The sequence below is a fragment of the Oryctolagus cuniculus genome, chromosome 13 (genome assembly GCF_964237555.1).
Source record: "Oryctolagus cuniculus chromosome 13, mOryCun1.1, whole genome shotgun sequence".
Classification (NCBI taxonomy): Eukaryota; Metazoa; Chordata; class Mammalia; order Lagomorpha; family Leporidae; genus Oryctolagus; species Oryctolagus cuniculus.
The window spans coordinates 48,795,358-48,818,649 of NC_091444.1; the positions used below are offsets into that span (position 1 = coordinate 48,795,358).

The 23,292-nt window shown below is 51.6% G+C and overlaps 1 protein-coding gene across 2 annotated transcripts in view; it reads right to left on the reverse strand.

Annotated features, from left to right (window-relative positions):
- The window catches only part of PIP4K2A (phosphatidylinositol-5-phosphate 4-kinase type 2 alpha), a 180,633-nt gene that overhangs the window by 25,978 nt on the left and 131,363 nt on the right, over positions 1-23,292 (reverse strand). For both annotated transcript variants that reach the window (XM_002717397.4, XM_051820700.2), the window contains exons 5-6: positions 6,332-6,478; positions 1,753-1,791 (exon numbers count right to left, since the gene is read on the reverse strand). In XM_002717397.4, the coding sequence (XP_002717443.3) occupies positions 1,753-1,791; positions 6,332-6,478 (186 nt within the window). The remainder of the gene's footprint in view (positions 1-1,752; positions 1,792-6,331; positions 6,479-23,292) is intronic.

A 23,292-nucleotide genomic window follows, 5' to 3' on the forward strand; every position in this document is an offset into this window, starting at 1 on the left:
ACCAGGGCTAGCCAGGCTGAAGCCGGGGGCCCAGACCCATCCAGGTCTGGGTGGCAGGGGGCCAAGTGCACTTGGGTCTTTCTTTGCTGCCTCCCAGCTGCACCAGCAAGGAGCCAGATCAGAAGCAGAGCAGCCAGGACTCCAACCTGTGCTCTGATATGGGATGCCAGCATCACAGGCAGCAGCTTAACCTCTTGTACCACAACACGGGCTCTAATTCTTCTTCCAAACTCTCTCTGATCTATCCACACCTACTACACTCTCCAACTGGCCTGGTCTTCTGCTGTGGCCTCATCTCTCCTTCCAGGGAGGGGGAACTTGCACCTGCTGTTCTGACTGACACCTACTTATCTTTTGGTTTCCAAACATCTCCTCCCAGAAGACTTTTCCTGATGCTGTCCAGCCCAAGTCAGGCACTCTTGCTATGAGCTCGAGAGCACTCTGGGTGTCCCAGCAGAGTATTCATCAGGTAATATCTCTAGCTCCTGTTTGACACCTGCATCCCTTGACAGATGTGTCCACCTGGCTCATTATTTTAACTCTGCAGCTAGAAGAGCAACCATAAAGATAGTTACAAAAACCTCAGCATGAATAAGTGAAAGCAAATTTATAAATTTTTTTAAGGTTTGTTCACTTATTTATATGAAAGGCAGAGACACAGAGAAGGAGGGAGAGAGGGAGGGGGAGAGAGAGAAAGAGAAAGATCTTTCATTTGCTGGCTTGCTCCCCAAATGGCCGCAATTGCCAGAGCTGGGCCAGGCCAAAGCCAGGAGCCAGCAGCTTCTTTCTGGTCTCCCACATGGGTGCAGGGACCCAAGGACTTGGGTAATCTTCCACTGCTCTCCCAGGAGTATTAGCTAGAATCTGGATTGGAAGTGGAGCAGACGGGACTCAAACTGGTTCTCATATGGGAAGCTGGCACTGCACGCAGTGGCCCAACACTCCACACCACAGCCCCAGCCCCACAGATCTACAAATTTGTAAAATTAGTATAAAAATGCATGATATCACTGTAAAAGAATGTAATTTACAAAACGGACAGCCAGCACCTGGAGCCAGCTTTCCAACGGAATGGTCAAGGAAAGGCGCTTCCGGGCGACAAGCGGGAACGACGGAGTCGAGGCTCACTTTTCACATCGGCACAGGAGGGTTTGGGCCAAGTGAGGTTCACATACAGGAAGCTATGCCCCAATTTCTCATCGAAACAGATCTTTCAAGGTGACTCTGTCTAGACTCTCATACAATAAACTAACGTGGTACAAATATTACCTAATGCTCAACAAGTCAGGAAAAGGTAAAAAGAGGTAGCTCCTTCACCCCTAATTTTCAAGTGAAAAAGTACTCTATTTGCATTTTATTTTGTATCATTGGAGAAGTGTGTGCAGCTCATCCAAGCCAAGGCTTCCGCAGGGGGGCAAACAGGCTTAGGGACGTGTGGAGGCCTCCTGAGGGTCACGGCTGGTTAGGTGGCAGGGAGGGCAGCTGGGGAGCCGAGCCCTGACCTCAAGCTTACTGCACAGGGGCTGTGTCTACTCGAGCACGGTGCGCATGAAATGTTCCTCTCAACCACACCGACAACTAACAGCTAAGTCACTATTCAGGAAAGAGCATGCGCCTCAGCCCCCACCGACAAGGCATTTCCCGCCGGCCGCAGTGGCCGGGAAACGCCAAGAACCATGCCGGCCTGGAAGAACAGATGCGCAGCTCCCCAGGCCCCTGGGGCTGCGGCGAGGGAGGTATCCACGTGCTTACCTTTTCTTTGTCACTAGCTTCTCGAGCCACTGTTGAGCCCTGAAACACAAAGAGACAATGAAAACATGGCCATGCCAAGCACCGTGCTGTCCCGCGCACTGTGAAACAGGAAATCGGTCATGGCGGGGTCGGTCCATGGGCTGCCCGGCTCTGGGGCATGTCCTGCCCTCTGCAGGCGTCTTGTCCCTTGCCCACCCCCCTCCGCCCTGCCTTCTCTCTAGTCCCTGCCTGCCGGCTGGAAACCCACAAGCCTGACCAGCATGAGAGCAATCATCTGCTAAACTCACGTCTTGAATCCCCTGCCAGACACGGTATCTTCCTACCCTCAAAAGGGGCAGCAGGCCATCGTCTGGCTCCAGAACCGCGGGGCCTCGGGCTCCCCTCCCCGGCGAGATGCCCTTGACTGTCTCCGAAACTCTGCTCTCTCCCCTGATGGCAGGTTCTGGCGGCCGCGCCTTCTCTCCTGCACCATAAGTCCCCATGGGCACTGTCTGACTTTCCTGGTGCTTTAGAGGTTCCTTCAGAGACCCACGTTTGCTGGCTCCTCATTTGTGCCAGGCCCTATGCAGAGCGCGGAGGGAAAGGGTGGCAGAAAACATGGGCCTTGCCCTCAGCACTGTCTACTCCACGGTGCTGGTTTTTGGTGCCATGCCTCAGAGCTCTGGGTCATTGCAGGTGAGCTGGGGTAGGAGGCGGGCAGGGAAGCTTGCCTTTGTGTGTGCAGATTTTAATTCAGAGGACAAGCTGGGACACAAGTGGCCGGGGGTGGGGAGGCCTCGGTGTGCCGCCCGATGAGGGCTGTGTGTGCTGTGTGCTCCCAGCGGCAGTCTGGGCATCTCACCTGCAGCAGGTGCTGGTGTCACTGGGAAGTGGCTGGGGCTGGTCTCCCCACAGCACTGGACACACACGCTGCCACGAGGTCGGCAGAGCTACCTGTCTGCCTGACTCTTGCCTAGTGCCTTGGGACGCATGAGGTGGCCTGGGAAAAGTGAAAGTGGTCCCACTGGCCCCCAGGGAGCTGAACCTTCAACTCCAGGGCTAGCTTCACAAGGCAGCTCAGGCCCTGGGTAATTCACAGCCCCAGGAGAGATGCTGGAGGGGAGGGGAGCCACGGCCAGACGGCCAGACGGCCAGCCTCCCCAAGATCAATCCTCCACGGCCTAGGCCGGTGTCGGGGGATCTGCGAGACCCTGCGCCAGCCCAGGGAAAGGCTCCACGTTTCTTGAGGACGAGATGGAGGAGCACAAGGCTGACTCCCCAACGATGGGTGATGTCAGAGCCTCACGAGGGAAACCCGGGGACCACCCAGCAGCAGTGCAGCAGGCAGCCAAGGGGCACTGCCAACAGCTGCCACTTGGTCATCTGCGGTGGTCTCCTTTCCTTCCCTGAGGGCTTCCTGAATGTGGGCCACAAATACCTTCCTTTACACACTGGTTTCCAACGAAGGATATCCCCAGATTAGAAAAACAAAGCCACAGACGGGGCCATCTGTTAACATGTGAGCACTGCCTGTGTTGCTGGCTGGGGGCAAACTGTTCAGGCCACTTTGTGATCTTAACCAGGAAGTTGGTCTGCGCGTGTCTTCCCTCCAGTGAGTCCCTCTGCTTCTGACTCCCGGGGAATGATCTCTGTGTAAATGCAGGGGCCATCAGCCTGGACGTACACCCACCCCAGTTTAAATCCCCCCCACCCCTCACCACAACTGAGACAAAAATAGGAAAGCTAGCCTAATAAGTTAAGGCTGAGAGTTTGGGCCCTGAAATGATGGGAAACGTGCAGATTCCATTACAATGCCAAGTCCTGGCAAGAAGAGGATTTCTTATTCTACGAGTGAAAGAGAGAAAGCGTGACGTGCAAGGCAAATTAAAACAATAACCTCCAACCTCCATGCATAACTGACATCAAGATGTGGTTCCCAGACGTGTAATTCCTTGTATGCTCAGGCGCTGGAGGCTGATTAAAAAAAAACACTGGACAGAACACCTGCCCTCAAGCACCTCGACACCCAGTGGAATGCATGAGGCAGCTAAGACCCGCCGACCAATTCCCACATGCTACGCCTTACGCTGGACACGACAGCAAACCTTCACCATGCTGCACATGGGGGTAACAGTATCCCTGTTTTAACGGATGAAGAAACTGGATCAGAGGGTAAGCAACTTGCACTCAGTTAACAAGTCATAAAACCAGCGCACGCAGCTCCAGAGGCTCCTCTGGCTCCCCGCACGGAGGCAGGCTGCCCTCGGCGGCACCACAAAGGCTTCGAGAAGCAGTTCTGAGCGCTGGCTGGGATCTCCCCAGGGGCCAAGCCGTGGAGACAGGCCAGAGCAAGGCCGCCTTTCAGAAGCTGATCTAGTTTACAAGGACGTCAGAGGCTGCGGACAAGCCCAGAGCACTTTCTTTATGGGCACTAGCATTTCTCAAAGCACGATCCCAAGAATCCCAGAGGGTGGGTGGGTGCCAAGACCCTTCAGGAGTCTGCAGAGATACAACTACTTTTATAATATGACTGGGACATGACTTTCTCTTTCCACTGTCTTGCTGCTACCTTGGGTGCTGTTAAGAATAATGATGGCTTTGTAACACTGCTGGTAGCGTAGCAGAAAACAAGCACCAAGGGTGCCAGCAGTGACTGCGACTGACAAATGGAACGGACTGGCATCACTGCGGAGGTCTCCCATCACTGCAGAGCGGCCGCTGAAGCCACACATGTTGGCATCGCGACTTGTTGGTTGTATGTGAGCCCCCGATCCTCCACGGTCAGGCACCGAGCAAGCATGAGGAGCAACACAATTCACTTAATCAAGCAGTGATGCTGGAGGACTCCCCCCCCCACCACCCCGCCACTGTTCTGAGCACCACGTACGCACAAGGCACTTGTGTTTGTAAAGGAACAGTTTCTCAAGACCCCTCTCTGGGATAGTCTGAGTTACAAGCTGAACTAGCCGCCTTTTTCACCAAACGGCATTTTTACTTGAAAGAATTTATAATCTAGGTTTACTCAGACCTGGGCTTGTGGCAGATGTCTGCTCAACACCAAACGAAGCCACGATGGCTTGTGTGTCTGTGTGTGTTGGGGGTGCGTGTGCTGTCGCATCACAGAAACCCACGGACAGCCCTTCTGGCCCATGATTCAATCTGAACTTTCAACTGAAAACCAGAATTTTGAGAAACGTGTATCTATCCCTCTGAGCTTGACAGCTTCCTCACTCGCGGAAGACCTTTCTGCTAACAGCGGTGGTGGCTGCAATACTTTTTAACACTGCAGAATGCAACAGGTCAGTGATTGGAAGAGCCGCGAACCGCAGGGAACCAGACGTCCCACATGGGTGACTCTCAACATCACACGTTCAGACTGATGCGTGCGCCAGACGGACAGGTCTTCATGATAGGAATACACAGAGCTCGCTGATGGGTTTCCAGACTGCATGCGATAATTAAACTTTGAGGAATAACCTCTCGTCAAGTTTTGGTGTAGTATCAAAGAAGAATATGCACAGTTATCTAGAAGAAGTGACCGTGGCACTCCCAACCTCCTTTCCCAAGTGCACAGCTTCAGAGAGGTCAGAGTGCTCTCCACGACACCGACAGCGGAGTCAGCTGGGACGCTGCAGCTGCCTCGCGGTAAGCCGGCCGTCACCGAGGCCGGCGGAAAGGCCGAGCGATGCTGCCTGTCTCACTAATGGCTTCTCCACTCTTATCAATAAACTACCCATCTTCACAGTTCTCACTTTAAGTTCTAATACTGCAAATTATTCATAAACACAGCTCTTTTAAGAACATGAACAAAAAGAACCTGAAATTAAAAAAGAAATCAACCTGAGAACCAACTGATGCAGACCTGAGGTTGGCAGACTTCCTAAGAAAGGTCACGGGGTCAACTTTGAGGCCTGGTGGTCCAGGACCGTCTCCTGTGTGACTGCTCACCTCTGCGTCCGTGCAACAGCCGCCGCAGACACTCCAGAAGCAATGTGCATGGCAGTGTGCCAATAAAACTTTATTACAAACACGGCCCCCTCCCCAGAGCAGGGCAGGTCGGAGTTCACCAGCCCCTAACTTGGACGCTTCCCTGTGTTGGTGATGCTGGCAGTCAGATCGTGCTCCTCTATAGAATTCCCAGGGCTCCCCTCACTCCAAGTGCCGAAAAGTGACTGGTCTTGGGCCCCGTGTGCCAACCGTTCCCTCTGCCAGGAACATTCTTTCCTCAAGTTGGCTGCAGTGACTCCTCCCGACAGCCTGTGTGCTTCTATCCGCAGCGCTGACTGCCCCCAACATGCTGCACCCTGAGGATGTCCACTCAGTGCCCGTCACTGCCCCTGCAGCATCAGCTCTGCCTGGCACCCCTCACTATCCCGGCACCTGGAACAGGGGCTGGTGCACAGCTGGTGCAGAGTGAACAGACACGGCGTCTCCAAAGCATGGAAGCACCGACAGCTCACAGGGCAGCTAACTGTGCCATCAGCTGGTGAGCCGGAGGCTGTGAGCGATGCCCAGGCACTTTGTATCGTCGGCTATGACACGGACTGGATGGATGAGTGAGCTTGAGGCCCTGCACAAACATTACCAGAAGTAATCTCACCTTTAAGTCGTATTTCCTATATACAGACAGACGGTGGCTGAACACATTCCTGGTAACAATCACGTATATTTCCACGCCGTCGACATTAAGCCGGTACATGCCCAGGAACTGGGGGAGAAGAGTGATCCCGTGACATTCCACTATGTACTGCAGGGAAAACAAAGAAAATGGTGAAGGTCCAATCAGAACACGCTCTAGAGACGTAAAGCACAACTCTCCTGCCGATGACATTCACGCAAAGGAAAACCCTTCAGCCAGCGAGGTCCTGTTTACACGGGATCACCACACTTGCACTGTTTACTGATCAGATCTGTGCTTGCCACTTGTACACAGATACTAAGAAAATTCCGTTTTATCTCCGAAGAGATCCTTTTCCTAACACTTTAAACTCGTTTGTAAAGTTATAACTTGGATATAACAGTGCGAAGCAACAGGACAAGTGGTTGGTCCTTCCTGAAATTCTTTTGAGGTGAGGTCACACTCCATCCAGGCCTTCTATCATCTACTCCAGAATCCCTGACCATGACTTTACAAGGGGAAGGCTGGGCAACTTGACCATCAAGACTAGCTGCTGCTGCTATTTCTTTTTTAAACATTTATTTAAAGGACAGAGAGAGACAGACAGACACACACACATACATAGCTTCCATTTTTCAAATGCCTGCCACAGCCAGGGCTTGGTTGGGGCCAAAGGTGGGAGCCAGGAACTCAATCCAGGTCTCCCGCATGAGTGGCAGGAACACAATGAGTTGAGCCACCATTGCTGCCTTCCAGAGTCAGCACCAGTGGGGTGCTGGAGACAGGAGCCGGAGCTGGGTATTGAACCCAGGAACTCTCGTGGGGGATGCTAGCTTCCTTAACAGCATTGAAGCCACAATGGAGGAGGAAACCGTACCGCGCTGGGTCTCAGGAGTTAGCAGGGCTGAGTTCTGGCGTTCGTTTCCCAGAGACTTTAACATCTAGAGCTAAGCAGGGGCAAGAACGGGTCTCCTTGCTACCATGGATCATTTGCTCCTGCTCTATACACAGACGGGGATTCTCTGGCTCCGGGTTGTTATTCACCAAATCTGTTGGATGAACCCCGGGGCTGACATCATTTCCAAAGTGAGTTGCAAAAACACAACATGGCCTTCAGTCTTTAATGACCATTCTCCAAACAGCTCCAAGGGCCCACCAGATGGCGCTGTCTCCTGACTGGCAGACATAATATAAACAGGGTCCAGAGCAAGTTTAAAGTTTTCCTTTCCTTAAAAGCAGAGGAAAAACTTTTCAGAAAAAAAGTATGCCTATGACATATTTGAAATCTCCAGGCTAGTGGCCAGCATGAATAGCATGAGCTGAATACGGTAAACCCTGTGCACATTTACGCAGACGCCTGGGAGAACTTCGCCAGATGCTAGTAGTGGAATTTAGGGTGATTTTTATTTATTTATTTATTTTTTTGTCTATCCTACTTGGATTTTTCTTTTTTCCCCAATGGGAATTTCATAAAAAATAAAAGTAATTAGAATGCTTTCCTTTCAGACTTTTTAGTGGTATGCACTGTTAAATCAACTGATAATATTTAACCACCTTCGGTATTAAAAGCCTTTCATTTTTATGGGACGTGGGCACTGCAGGCAATGTCTTGATCTGCTGTGCCATGACACTAGACCCTTTAATTTGATGTATTTTCTGAGTGGTTTTACCTCAGCTTAGTATTTGAAATCGGATGAGTGTATCATTTTCTATTTCTCTCCTTTCAAAGTATAATCAATTAACTTGGAATTTTGCTAATGCAAAACAGGTCAGAAGTAGCCCTTGGCTGAAAAGAAAACTTTTCACATCGGAACTGTAGACATAAAAAGGGCAGTTGTCGGCTGCCTTTGCAGACAGGCGGGTGCATGGGCCTGAGGCACGGGGACCGGACCGCTGGGTTCTGCCGGGCGAGCACAGCCGGAAGGCGAGCAGCTGTGCGCTCCCGTCGGTGCCTCCGTGTTACGGGCGGTGGAGGCTCGGGCAAGTTCCTCATCCCTGTGCGTGTTAGTGTCCCCTTCCAGAAAATGCGCGCCTGGTTCCTGCCCCGAAGGCTGCTGGGCGGATGACAGACAACGAGGCTATCGCGGCACTTCACCCAGGAGCCGAGCCCCGCGCTCAAGATGGCGGTGATGGGGCTTCTATTCGCAGCTCTGGCACCGTCCGTGTGGTGCGTGAAACCAGCTCGCAGCGACGCCCTGGCTGTGTCTGGGATGCACTCTGCGGTGGGAACTTTCCAGGCCCACAACACACGACCCTGGGCCCCCAGCACCTGCCAGTGTCAGTGCGGCTGTCACTGCGTCTCTGTGCCACTCCGCTCAGATGGTTCTCGTCATGGGCTCCCTGTTAGACGCCCTGCTGAGACAGGCTCTCCTTGGTCAGGATCGGCATTCACGTTGCTGACTCTGCCCAAGAAACTTCGTGAATATTACTCAGAGAAGCTCTTCTGAGTTTTCTTTTTATCAGGGAAAAATACCCACAGGTTATATTCTGTGACAATCCCCCACACCTAATCTAAGGCTAGATCTGCTGGGGCCAGTGCTGTGCAGCAGGTTAAACCAACGCCTGCCACGCCAGCATCCCAAGTCAGAGTCCTGGCTGCCCTCCTTCCAATCCAGCTCCCTGCTGATGCACTTGGGAAAGCAGTGGAAGATGGCCAAGCCCTTGGGTCCCTGACACCCATGTGGGAGACCCAGATGGAGTTTCTGGCTCCTGGCTCCCGCCTGGCCCAGCCATAGCCATTTGGGGAGAGAATCTGCAGATGAAAGTGACCGCCTCTCTGCCACTTTCTCCTTCAAATAAATAAGGATAAAATCTTTAAAACATTTTTTAAGCAACACTAGATCTATCACTACACAGAATAAAACAGATCAAATTGGATCTAGTGGATGGGTGTTCAGCCCGGTGGTTGAGATGCCAGGATCCCACAGCAGTGTGCCTGGTGTTCAATAACTGGCACCAGCTCCCGATTCCAGCTTCCTGCTAATGCAGAGCCTGGGAGGCAGAGGTGATGGTCAAGTGCTTGGGTTCCTGGCATCCACGTGGAAGACCTGGGAGACCTGGATGGAGTTCACAGCTCCGAGCTCTCGCATTAGCCCAACCCCAGCTGTTACCAGGATTTGGGCAGTCAATCAGTAGATGGGGAGCACTCTCTCTGCCTCTCAAGCAAGGAAATGAAAAATTTTGAAAAATCCGAACTACTTCCTCAGTGTCTACGTGTACTGATGGCTCACCTAAGGGCTCTCAGATGAAAATTACAGATTATGAGTCTGCTTAAAAATCCTTGAGTACATAAACATATACAACACCACAACTCATCACATTTAAGTCTATCTAGGAGATCCCAGCACTACCAAACAGCAGAGGGTGCCAAGAGCATGGGAAGCATTTATGACCCAACATTTTGCAGAAGAGAACGTTCTATCCAAGGAGTGAGTTTCTGGCTGTGGGCCCAGGGCAAAGAATCCACTCACTTGTTCATAAAGGAACTCCAGGGCTGGAGGAGGCCACGGTCCTCCAGTACCACCATGCAGCCACTGACACCAAGGGGCCTGCAGGTAATCCTTTCAGCCTCTTCACCAGCTGACCCAGAGTACGCTAAAGTCTTAGCACCCGCGGGCTTATCTATAAGGACCCCTACGCACACAAATTACAAGAGGAGATCTCAATACCTAGGGGTTTGTGAATTCACGGCCATAGCTTTAGCTGGGGCTCTTGGCGCAACTCAGCCACTCCTGGTGCTGTGGGTCCAGCCGTTGCCTTCACTAACTGTGTGACCTCGGGTGAGTCACTCAACCTTGCCGAGGCTCCTGATTTAGAGACCAGGAGTAACAGCAGCTCCTAACCCACAGGGTTTTTGAGATGATTAAATTAGCAAACGATTGGGGCTGGCGCTGTGGCGCAGTGGGTTAATGCCCTGGCCTAAAGTGCAGGCATCCCATATGGGTGCCGGTTCAAGACCTGGCTGCTCCACTTCTGATCCAGCTCTCTGCTGTGGCCTGGGAAAGCAGTGGAAGATGGCCCAAGTCCTTGGACCCCTGCACCTATGTGGGAGACCTGGAAGAAGCTCCTGGCTCCTGGTTTCGGATTGGCACAGCTCTGGCCCTTGCGGCCAATTGGGGAGTGAACCATCGGATGGAAGACCTCTCTCTCTCTCTCTCTGCCTTGCCTATCTCTGTGTAACTCTGCCTTTCAAGTAAATAAATAAATCAGCAAATTATAAGTTCTTAGGACAGAGCCTATTGCAGGTTGTCGTGAAACAAGAGGACTTCAAGAAGTTCAAGGAAAAATGAAGTTCAGACAGAATTTAAGAACGTAGATTTTTATCACTCAACTTAAGCTCCATCAAAGTCAAGACACTATTATAAGAATTGACAGCAGTCATTTAGTTCACCCCTAAAGAGCTGAGGGTCCAGGGAATTGAACCACAGTAATGCCAACTTTTAACATTATTACCTGGAGAGAAAGGGGTGCCCCTTACAGAGCTTTTTGAAACAGAGAGAAATAGGGAGCCAGATGAGGACTCTCTCATAGGCAGATGCTCAATCATCTCCCACCAAGACTCTCACAGAACTGCCCGTTAGACGAGAGGAGCAGGAGCAGTCACGGGGAGGCCTCTCTGGGAGTCTTCATGTGGAGACTCTCGCTCCCGCTCTAAAGATACTCTACTAATAAGCAGATGTTACCAGCCCTTGGCCCTCCCAAAAGTCAACAGCAAAATGCTTCGAGCATCCCCACAAAAAACTGATGCTGCTACTTTTTTTTTTTTTTTTTTAAGATTTATTTATTTGGCTGGTGCTGCGGCTCACTAGGTTCTAGTCCTGGTCGGGGCGCCGGATTCTGTCCCAGTTACTCCTATTCCAGGCCAGCTCTCTGCTGTGACCCGGGAGTGCAGTGGAGGATGGCCCAAGTGCTTGGGCCCTGCACCCGCATGGGAGACCAGGAGAAGCACCTGGCTCCTGGCTTTGGATCGGTGCGGTGAGCCAGCCACAGTAGCCATTGGGGGGTGAACCAAAGGAAAAGGAAGACCTTTCTCTCTCTCACTGTCCACTCTGTCAAAAAAAAAAAAAAAGATTTATTTATTTATTTGAAAGGCTGAGTTAAAGAGAAGCAGAGAGAGAGAGAGAGAGAGAGAGAGAGAGAGCGAGCGAGAGAGGTCTTCTATCTGCTGGTTCACTCCCTAAATGGCTGCAACGGCCGGAGCTGGGCCAATCCAAAGCCAGGAGCCAGGAGCTTCTGCCAGGTCTCCCACACAGGTGCAGGGACCCAAGCACTTGGGCCATCCTCTACTGCTTTCCCAGGCCATAGCAGAAAGCTGGATCAGAAGTGGGCAGCCAGGCCTGGAACCTTGCCTATATGGAATGCCGGCACTGCAGGTGGCGACTTTACCCACTACACCATGGTGCCGACCCCATGCCTTTTGCTCTTAAGCAGTCTGCTTTGCTTTTGACTGGACCATGCCTTCCTCTTGGTAGCCACTGCTTTGATGGTGCTTTCTCTGCAGGACTGTGCTGGTAACGCCATGTTTCATCTCCTGTTCTGATCCTTCAATGGGACGCTTCATGATCTGGATCTCATGTGTTCCAGGGTTTCTGGAAAGCTCTGCTCCTGCCTGCAGCTGATCTGGCTGTAGCAATTTTGGCACCCGTTGAGCAGAGTTGGCTCCACTTTAATTTTTCAGTCAGAATTGCATGAGCTGGACCCGTTGGAAGATCGATGGTGTTGGCTGCTGCTTCTACCGCTGATCGTCAGTCTCTTCCATCAAGGCATGAATGGGATAACTCTGTCCCCTGTAAACTGATGCATATGGTCTGCTACTGCAGCCTTCAACACCAGCACTGTCTGTCTCTTCTTAAAATGAGCTCTCCACTTGTAAACTGCTGATTTCTTGGGGGTGTCGTCCCCTCCAACTTTCTGCGAAGCACCAACAATCTTACCATTCCTCCACCCAAGCTGTAATCATGAATTTGATGTTTGTCCTTGTTTCAGTTATTTTTAAAGATTGATTGATTTATTTCAAAGGCAGTCTTACAGCTCACTCAACAAATGGTCGACAACAGTCAGGACTGGGTCAGGCTGAAGCCAAGAGCCAGGAGCTTCTTCTGAATCTACCTCGTGGGTACAGGGGCCCGAGCACTTGGACCATCTTTTGCTGTTTCCCAGGTGCATTAGCAGGGAGGCAGATTGGAAGCAGAGCAGCTGGGACTTGAACCCATGCCCACACAGGATGCCAACGCTGCAGGCTGTGGCTTAACCTACTGAACTACAGCATTGCCTCCCCTTGCTTCAGTTTTATCAGATGTCATGTTGCTGTGTTGGGGGCTCTTTTCAGACTGATGCCTTGTTCTTTTAGTGTCTGTAGCTAGCAGGAGCTTGCTTTGGTGTAAAACATTTCTGAAATCTGTGCATATCTCCCCCCTCAACAATGTGCATTTTCCATGAACTATACAAAAATGTCTTCTACAGAAATGGTTTCTGTCATCTGAACCTTTTCCATTTTCTTCAGGCCTCAAAATCCCTCTCTCAACATCCATTCATACATTCATTTAAAAAACACTTATTATGCATTATGCATCCATATAATGCCCAGCACTGTGCTGACCACACAGGAGAGACTGATCCTCCACCAAAGGGACGACGGAACCCTCTGGCAGTGAGGGCCTCGGCTTCCTCTTCCTGTTGCCGAATCTCCCACAATCTGCTGGGCAGCTCCAGTGGGAGGCCGGAGGGTGGCGCTCGCGAGTCGCAGCTCTGCAGTCCCCCTGCGCCCCATGTTGTTGGCTTCTCATGCTTTACCCACCTCCTCCCCTAACCCCGACTGTCATCAAAGGTGCTACAGTTTCTCCTGGAAAACAAACATAACAAAACAAAACCAAAAGGAGAAACGCTCCCTCCACAGCAGAGACATGGTGGCCGGGGGCAGCGCCAGGGCACCGGGCTCATCGGGACACCCACTCGCCAGGTGTTAGTATGTGAGCCCTTCTGTTTCAGAGGAGCACGTTCAAGTACTTGGAGAAGAAAACTCTGTGTAATTTGAGATACTTTAAAAAAAAAGGATGTAAATATGGTAAAAACATTAATAACTCTTCAATCCAAGTAATGGGAATAAGCTATCAATCCTTTTTTATGTTTGAAAGTTTTTATACCAAAAAGTAAAAACAAAGCCTCTTTGGTTGGTCCTGCCTCCTTTTCTACCCATGGGCTCTCTCTTGATCAACCTTACAATGCTGTCTACACTGACGTGACAGCACTTATTTCTGGTTCCGCCCTACTCCCCACCCATTCTGTAACTCACTCTGCCTCTCACCTCCTCAGCGCACCTCTCCCACTAAGGCCATCAGTGACCCCGGAGAGGCTAAAGGCGACGATGCTTGTCGCCTTTCTCTTGCTTGGCCCTTCCTGGCCGGTGTTCTTCCTGTGGCTGTGCAAACACTGTGTGCTCCTCGCTTCTCTCCTTCCACTCTTGGCCGATTCTTCCTCCTCTCTGTGCCCATTAAACACGGATTTGCTCAGGGCTTCAACCCAGGGGGCCTGGGACCGTCTCGTTCTGCAGATTGTAGGCCACCTCAGCCAGCGCTGTGTTTCTGCTTCTGTCTGCACCCAGTAGCCCTCCAGCTCATTTCCAGTCAACAGCCTTTCCTGTGAGGTGCATATCAACACAGGATTCAGCCAGTTCATACGGCTTCCCTGCCCGACGTCAGCTCTATGAAGGGGTCACTGGACCCATTTTGTTCTATGTGAACTCTCCAGAACTCAGCAAGACCTAGCATGTAAAAGCTTAACTTCATTAATTACTGTTGAATAAATAAATGAACGGGGCAATTAAAAAATCCAAGATTTTTAGAAAAAGATTTATTAATTTATTTGAAGGGAAGAATTACAGAGAAGTAGAAGCAGAGGCAGAGAGAGAGAGAGAGGGAGAGAGAGGTCTTCCAATTGCTGGTTCACTCCTCAAATGGCCCCAACAGCTGGAGCTGGGCTGATCCAAAGCCAGGAGCCAGGAGCTTCTTCTGGGTCTCCCACATGGGTGCAGGGGCCCAAGGACTTGGGTCATCTTCCACTGCTTTCCCAGGCCACAGCAGAGAACCGGATCTGAAGTGGAGCAGCTGGGTCTTGAACCAGTGCCATATGGGATGCTGGCACTGCAGGCGGCAGCTTTACCCATTATGCCAAAGTGCCAGCCCCCAACATTTTTTTTTTTTAACAGATGCGTATTGCCTATCTTTATAATTAACACCATGACTCTCACCTCCAGGTGTTGTAAATATGAAAATTCTGGATTCTGAAGGCAGGAAGACAATCCAGGGTGATTTATGGTGAAAGGGGAGCCCAGGCTTTTTCTCATGATGGCCGTGATAAATGAAGGACATTACACGAGAAGAAAGGCAGGAAAAAAGATGGCATGTGTCAGCCACGAGGAGAACAAGGAGTAGCCGCCAAGTAATTGCTTAAGGATGTTAATCTGGTAAGTGCTGCGGTGCTGGGAGCGACTCTGGGGTGGGCGGGGAGAGCGCCGACACAAGCGGTTACTGCACATGCGTGCGTGGCGACCGTGACCCCGGGGCTCTGGGGAAGGAGGCAGAGAGGAATCGCGACGCTAGTGATGACCAAGCTGTCGCCGAAAGTGGGTGAAGAATTCTGTTCTCGGATTTACACGGAATTCCCACTCAAAAGTCTCCCAGCTTCCTGAAGCGAACATGGACTCAGAGAATTGGTCCCACTGGCCCCTGTAACCTCAGGGCCACGTGCGCAGCGACTGCAGTGGCACACGGGGCCTCCATGGTCCAACCCAGGGAGAAAGCTGCAGAAGTACAGATAAGGGAGACAAGGCCTGCGATGACACAAGCAGGCCCAGGTGCCGCGGAGAGGGAGGGAGGGAGGGAGGGAGGGAGCCCACCACCACCAGCACCTGATGCGTCCCTAAGGAGCTTTCCAGGGAATGACTACATTTTAAATGAGAATAGGAATTCCCAATGTCAGGGACTCTCCATAGGATAAAAACTTGCCAAAAATGAGTAACTGTGTGTGTGTGAGTGTGTGTGTGCATGCGTGTGTTTATAAAGTGGGACAATGTTTTATAAATATTAGAGAGGCTAAAAAGTTATTTCTGTCCTGCACTGCTTTTAGGATCACAACTCTGAGCACCTTTCCTGCAAAACACCAACATCATAGACAAATTAGCAGAATAACTTGCCAATGAATGCTTCACAAAGGAGAGGGGGTCCCGGGGGCCCCACGATGCATGCTTTGTGTTTGTTAACTGTCTGTTACTCCGCATGAGCATCCTCTCGTCTTCAATGGTCACAAACGCCCTCGGCAGCTATAAGCTTCTTGTTAGCGCTGTGGATGCAACCACAAGGCGGTCTGAGGGATCTGTTTCACTTCCAGGTTACGAGAACCGAAAAGCGACAGCTTCGTCCTCAGGGCCTCTCTAAGAGAGGAACAAACACGCCTTCCACTTTCAGCCACAGGGTCTGGATGTGGCCACCGGGCACGCCTTCCCCACTGGTATAAGCACAAACCTGCCACGGATTTACACACTCGGCAGGAGCCTGGCCGGTTCCTGTCCATGGCCACTCTGAGATCCCCAGGGAGACAAGGCTGAATATGCACCAAACACGCCTCAACCCTGGCCACTCCATGTGTGGCTCACAAATGCGGAGCATACATCAGACCAGAGATTCTCATCCTGGCAGAGCCACAGCACAGCATCTCTCCTTTGGATGGCTCCTCACCACACACTACCCGTCCCACCCTCTGTTATTTCCACCTCCTGGGGCTCTCCAGCTCACCTGTTTCCCTCATCCCAAACCTAGACACTCTGCCTGGCACCAGAGGCGGCAGCCCTGGCCCACAGGTGCTCAGTGCAGCCATGCGCACAGCCTGCATCTGAACACAGGCTGAACATGCACTCCCGATGTTGGAACAGGCGAATGTGAGCACCATCAGCTCTTACTGCACCTCCTGTGTAAGGACACTTGTTCTGACACTCTCGGTGTTAAACTCGCTGCGTGTCATTAAACGGTGCACATTCCTGCATTCTCACAGCTGTGTGACACATGTCATCGCCCTTCATTATTTATCGTGCAGTGGCTTCTGTTTTTTCTAAGACTGCTCTCAGAAATTTTTATATTGGTTGGTAAGGTTTAGCCTGTAGCCTCCATTTCTAACACTAACACTTTTCTGCCCTTTAAAAAAAAAATTTAGAAATGATGCCAAGGTGACAATTAAAGGCAAACAAATGTCCCCTGTTCCCAAGCCTCCCTTAGAAGTTTTTCCTGGGCGGCTGCAGGCCTGTTAGGACCGCAGTGCAGTGATGAACTGGAAATGCAGCAGCCACAGCTCCTCCTGCCTTCGTTCCTCCCCTCTGAGGCTCCCACCAAGAAGAAGGTGCGTTGTGAATCCCGATCTGTTGCTCTTCTCATGCAAAATGCATCGCACGAGAACGTTCACAGCTGACTGAGGTTTCAGCAGCCCGGTCCTAAGTGAGGCTCTGCAAGGGATAAATATTTATACCTCCGCATGACAGGGTGAACCTGGGCTCCGGCTTGCGGAAATTGCTGTTATTATCGTGTTTCACTCATTTTTTTTTCCCAAGGCTGGAAGTGACAATTTAATATAGTGTCAAATTAATACTTCAATGCAAAGTCTTGTTTCATTGAATGTTTTTGAAAGGTTGAATTATCTGTAATCCGTATTGTGCCTCTGGCTATGTTTACAGCTCACTCCAGCAACACAGAAAGGTGGGAGGGAGGGAGCGCGAAGAGAGAGGGAGGGGGAATAAAAAAACAAGCCAGCCTGAAATTATGGATTGCGTTGTTTTAGAATGGCCAAACAAATAGATCATCCAAATTTTCCTTGAATTGGTGTCTTGCTATGTTTTAGGATAATGGCTATGAGGCTCCATTAATAGAATTTTCATTTTGATTTCAAATAGCTTTAAAGTAAAAAAACAATGTAAGGATGACTACATTTAAACGAATATGGAAACTAAACTTCACTGCCTTTCGTACATCTCAGGAAAAGGCTTAAAAGGGACAGGATCCTCTGCAGCGCTTTCAAGCACTCCCAGAACTGGGATGCTGCAGGATATACCCAAGCGCCAGTGCTGACGCGCCACTGCCACTCCCTGCACACCACCACCCAGACCCGGGAGGCCCGTCACTGTTTCATCACATGCAGCGATGCTGTCAAGCACACGGTGACGCTCTTTATGGCGTCCACTGCAGTAAGTGCACAGTGGCTGCTCCAGGTGTCACCACTGGGGAGTCCAGGTGTATCAAAGACAGGAGGGCCCCTGAACCAGCTCCCTACTCTCTCATGAGGAGCTGGCCCCTCAGTGACCTGTGCCTGGGGTCAGGGGGCAAACATCCAAGCAGGTGAGGAGTTGAGGGGTAGCAGGGGCCTGGGGAGGAGGGGCGGCACACAGCCAGATGATGCTGGCAGAAGCCCACCTGTGGAGGGACAGAGACCCCAGTCAGGTAGGGGAAGTAAGCCTGGGGGCTCCCACTCATGGCAAAACCCTCGCAAGGAGCTGCAGAGTCCTGGAGTAGCAGCCCCCACCCAACCCAAAGTCTCTGGAAAACAGCCTGCTGAGGCCTTCCCCGATTAAGGCTAAGTGATCTGAGTGAGACCATCCAGGAAGGGAAGGCAGGTGCTGCAGGCATGATGGCTCGGGAGCCAGGCTCGATGCCCTCCTGGGAAGGCCTTGCCGCCCCTGCTGGGGGAGTGCGGTCAGCACCTCCACCGCACTGCAGCCCGGGGGGCATGCTACACGGTGCCCTGCAGCTGGGCTGAGGCCTGTCAGGACCTGGGCTCATGTCTCCCTTTGCCCACCCCTGCTTCTTCCTCCTCCCTCCACTTGGCCTGACAGTCAGCAGACCCAGAAACTGCAAATTCAGGATCCCAGGACCTGCAGAACTCGGCACGATGAGAAACGCATCAACAGGGATGCATACAATGCTGGAAGAAATACAGTGTGACCTCAGACATGAGCTTGGGCGCTGTGGACGGAGACACAGCACTGAGAGGAAGCATCCCTGGGCAGGTGCAATGGCCGAGGAGAGGAGCAGGGCTGGACGGTGCCTCTAGGGCACGTGGCCAGAGCTGGGCAAAGGTCTGGGGGTGCCCAGTGCAAAAGCCCCTACCTCGGCGTGCGAGGCTAGGGTGACAGCGTCACACACACACAGCTGTGGGAGGGTCAGGAGGAGACAGGGATGTTTCACATGCAAACAGCAGGCTACAAGTGGCCCGCTGGCAAGCTACAGGGCATGTTTTGGCCCACAGGAAGGCCACAGATGGCCAACGCTGTCCCGACATTCCTGAAAGAGAGAAGCCCTGCTGGCAGCAGGGGGAAGGAGGGGGCTCACCCGAGCCTCACAGTCTTCCAGTACCCACGGGCTGGACACTCGAGCAGGCCTGCAAGCTTCCACTGACCGTCCCTCCAGAATACGCCCAGGAGGCCATGGGATGTCCAGACAGCAGGCACCGCCCTGTCCCTCACCAGGGGCTTGGTGGGATGTCAAGTACAGTCAGACCTGCGGGATTCTTGGGTCTGTGCACAGGGAAAGGCCCAGGAACACAGGCGCACCACGCGTGTGTGTGTTAGTAAAATGGTGCAGTCTTATCTGTGGCGCGATCTACACCCCTGCCACCATTGCTGGAAGCCAGGTGACCACACGGCCCAACCACAGGTGTCAGCTCCACCCCCACCCTAATGGGATTCGCTGTTCCTACTTCCCTGCCCCCTCTCTGGCAAAGGTTTAACAGGACCTGATCTTGTACGTGTGTGTGTGCGCGTGCGTGTCTCTCTCTCTTCTGCTCTCCTCTCTCTCCTTCGTCCCTTCCCTCCAGTCTGTCAGGTTTCCCCACCAATAAACCCTTTCCCTTACTCCAGTGTTTGGTGTGGTTTGTGGCAGCCTTCCAGGGCCGACCACCCCCTGCCCCCCCACCAAGAGGGGGAGGAGTCCACTCTGCTGAGGCCTCTTCCTGTGAATGGGACCACAGGGCTACTGTCCCCCAGGGAAGCATACACAGATGCACTCTAAGGAGGCTCCCCCAGAATCAGGAGTTCACGCTCAAACCCTGCACTGGAGTTTGAGCTACTAACTGGCTCACCTGGCACAGAGTTCAGATTTTGGGAGCATAACTTGTGGATTCAGCTAAAGTTAATAATTATTTCCCAAATATAAAAGATGAGAGGAGATTTCAGGTTACTTTATTAAGTTTTCAACCTACTGACTACTTCGAAATAAAACATAAATGAATTTCAACCTTGTATTTCAAAAGCTTGAAGTTAGGTGTTCATAGTATGAATATTTTCATCAAGTATTTTCTGGTCATCTACACAGGTGCTGGCTAAGTGAGACTCTCCCAGGGTCTGGTGCTGTGACACAGCTTGTTAAAGCCCAGTTCCCTAAAGTTACAGCTTCTAAAATGTTACAGACAGTGCCTCTTTGTTTTAATTAAAACTGAAGCTGCCTCATTCCAAAACTCACAATGAATTCAGGTCGGGGGGGGGGGATACCAGTCAATTTAGGAGAAATGAGACATTCAAGAGGCTCTTCATCATTTTTTTTTTTTTTCCTTTTTAAGTGTTCTTCCAACATGGTTTGGCAAGTCAGGTGATAAACACTATTTCTAGGACTTGAGTTTGTGGTAGCCTAGCAAGAATGCGAAGAAAAGGATACTTACACCAAAACATGACTTTCCCACCCATGTGAAACAGAAAACCCAATGAGGGGAAGGAGTCTTACTGGAGTTTGCTGCACTTAGTGGGCAGTCTTCCACTGGTCTGAGAGAGGGCGCTGCCCTCTCAGCACACGGTGGAAATTAAGGCAGGATTTAGGCAGCATAGAAAGAATAGGGCATGATACCAGAGCCCGGACAAAAGAAATCCAACTTCTGAGGGTTCACATCCTGGTAACTCTGCACCAGTGCTACACTCTGTCAGAAAGCAGGCCCCCTAGTGGACGGAACAGCCAGTGACTGGATTCCGGGCGGAGGGACTCCCACCCTCCACTGGGGAGGGAGGAAATGGCATGAATACAAGAATGGCCTGTAATTACCCTTAGGCGGCAGACCCTGTTCTGAGCATGTTGTAAACACGAGTCCACTTAATTAGTGCAATGGCAATGAAGCAGGTGCTCCTATCCAAGCATATGGACAAGGAAGTAAGTGTGCAGAGGTTAGGCAACTTGTCCAAGGTCAGGGGCAGAGCTGAGACTTGAAGGCCACTGGCTGGCTCCGAACCCCTGCTCCCTATCATCTGCCACACGTAGCACGCTGCTGGCAGGTGCGCTGTGTTGGAAAATCAGTCCCAGTGAGCAGCACTCATTCAAACAGCCAGCAGGTGCCACGTCTCTAAGGGCTGCCACGACAAGGCAGCAAGTGTGGGTGGGCGTTATTTCATGGACACAAAGAAGAAAGGAAGAAAAAAGGGCACCCAAGAAGTGAACGCTATTAGAAAGAGCAGCCAGTGTATCCCCAGGAGGGGCCTCAGAGAGCCCACGGCAGGTGTGGTGCTGCAGCTGGACAGAGCTCAGCTACCGCCCTGACTTGGGCAGCTCAGGAGCACAGCCCACGAGCAGCAAAACTGCAACCCAAAGCGACAGGAGTGGCAGTCACCGCGCAACAGGAGACAGGACTGTCTGAGACTAGACACAGCCCCTGGAAGGGGTCTAGGCCTCTGTAGAGTTGGGGTGGGGGACTGGTCCTAGGCTCTGACTCCTGAAGGTGAGCTGGAACAGCACGGGAACCACGGCACGGCAGAGGCTCTCCCTGGGACCGTGTACCATGCTGTGACCTTGGTCCACTCAAGGTCAAGAGAGGCGTGTGAGGACATTCCCACGGTGGACAGCACTAGTGAGGGCCCAGAGGCTGTGTGCACTGCACCTGTCCCTGCGGTACAGCCTGTGTGGTACAGCGGCCTGGAAGGACACCTTTTTAAAAGGTCTGGGGCTGGCACTGTGGTACAGTAGGCTAAGCCTCTGCCTGCAGTGCCGACATCCCATATGGGCACCAGTTCGAGTCCTGGCTGCTCCACTTCCGATCCAGCTCCCTGCTAATGTGCTTGGGAAAGCAGTAGAGGATGGCTCAGGTGCTTGGGTCCCTGCACCCATGTGGGAGACCCAGAAGAAGAAGCTCCTGGCTCCTGGCTTTGGATCTGCCCAGCTCCAGCTGTTGTGGCCATTTGGGGAGTGAACCAGTTGATGGAGGTCCCTCTGTTTGTAATTCTACCTCTCAAATAAATAAAAATCTTAAAAATAAAAAAAAGGTCTGCAGCTTCCATGTGTGTTCCAGGGCTGTCGCACGGTTGCTGTTGCACAGCGAGTCAGGTGTCTGAGTCCTCTCTATGGGGAACACCCTGGAGACAGCCGGATCAGACCTGCCATCAGTATCAGTTACTGTTTTCCTCCTGAGTCTTGCTTTCCTTTGCATCTTCGGGCACCACTGCTCTGGTTGCCCTTTCTACTCTGGCTGCTGGGAAGCTCAGGTCAAACCGGTGGCCCTCAAAACAGCAAGTGTGTTGCCGAACGAAACTTCAGGCTCACTCCAGGCTCCATTTTGTGCCTTTCACCGCTTCTCCTACCTTATTCTATCTTGTATTTCACATTTCTTTGAAGACCACCTTAAATCTGCCGGGATGAATGAACGGAATAAGAAAGCTGTGTGGGGAAACTGAGGCGGACTCTGCCTAAGTAACCAGCCCCAACAACCAAGGACCTTCGTCTCTGCGTCCTTACAGTCAGCTGTGGTAATACTGGCTATTCTCAATCTTTGGGACCCTTTAAATTGTACTTAGAATATTCTGTTTCTAAGAAGAAAGAAAAACATAGGTGCTGGCTAAATGAGATGCTCTCAGGGGCTGGTACTTTGGCGCCCAGGCCTGCAGCGTCGGCATCCCATATGGGTGCCGGTTTGAGGTCCAGCTGCTCCACTTCCGATCCAGCTCACTGCTAAAGTGCCTGGGAAAGCAGCGGAGGATGGCCCAAGCCCTTGGGGCCCTGTAAGCATGTGGAAGACCCGAAAGAAGCCCATTGCTCCTGGCTTCTGATTAGCTCAGCTCTAGCCATTGCGGCCATTTCGGGAGTGAACCAGTGGATGGAAGGCCTTTCTCTCTATGTCTCTACCTCTCTCTGTAACTCTTTCAAATAGATAAAATAAATCTTTAAGAAAACAATGAGACTCTCCCAAATAAACAGCACACCAGGAAAAGACCGATTTTGTAGAAGTAGAAAGAAGGGAACTCTGCAGCACTGTTCAAGCTCCTGCAGTGCGTCCTAGACTTATTTAGATCCTCAGCATATTTTATGTACTATCTGGACATGTCAAACCCCTGTATGTTAGGTTACAGTAACTACTTAGGGAAAATGTTTCAAGTTATGATCCCTGCAGAGTCAAAGGGTTCTGAATTCAGAGTTGTCATCCCGAGGTTGACAGCTGAATTCAGGGTCACACTTTATTTTTTGAAAGATTTATTTATTTATTTGAAAGTCAGAGTTACAGAGAGGCAGAGACAGAGAGAGAGAGAGAGAGCTCTTCCATCCGCTGGTTCACTCCCCAAATGGCTGCAACAGTGGCTAGAGCTGGGCTGATCCGAAGCCAGGAGCCAGGAGCTTCTTCCAGGTCTCCTACACACGTGCAGGGGCCCAAGGACTTGAGCCATCTTCCACTGCTTTCCCAGGCCATAGCAGAGAGTTGGATTGGAAGTGGAGCAGCTGGGACTTGAACCAGCACCAATATGGGATGCTGGCACTGTAGGCAGCAGCTTTACCTGCTACACCACAGCTCCGGCCAGAGTCATGCTTTATTAGAACAGTATCCTAGCCACTCACCAGGTAATATAAGAGCCAACATTTGCTTTGCCGGCACTGTGCCAATCCAAAGCCAGGAGCCAGGTGCTTCCTCCTGGTCTCTAATGTGGGTACAGGGGCCTAAGCACTTGG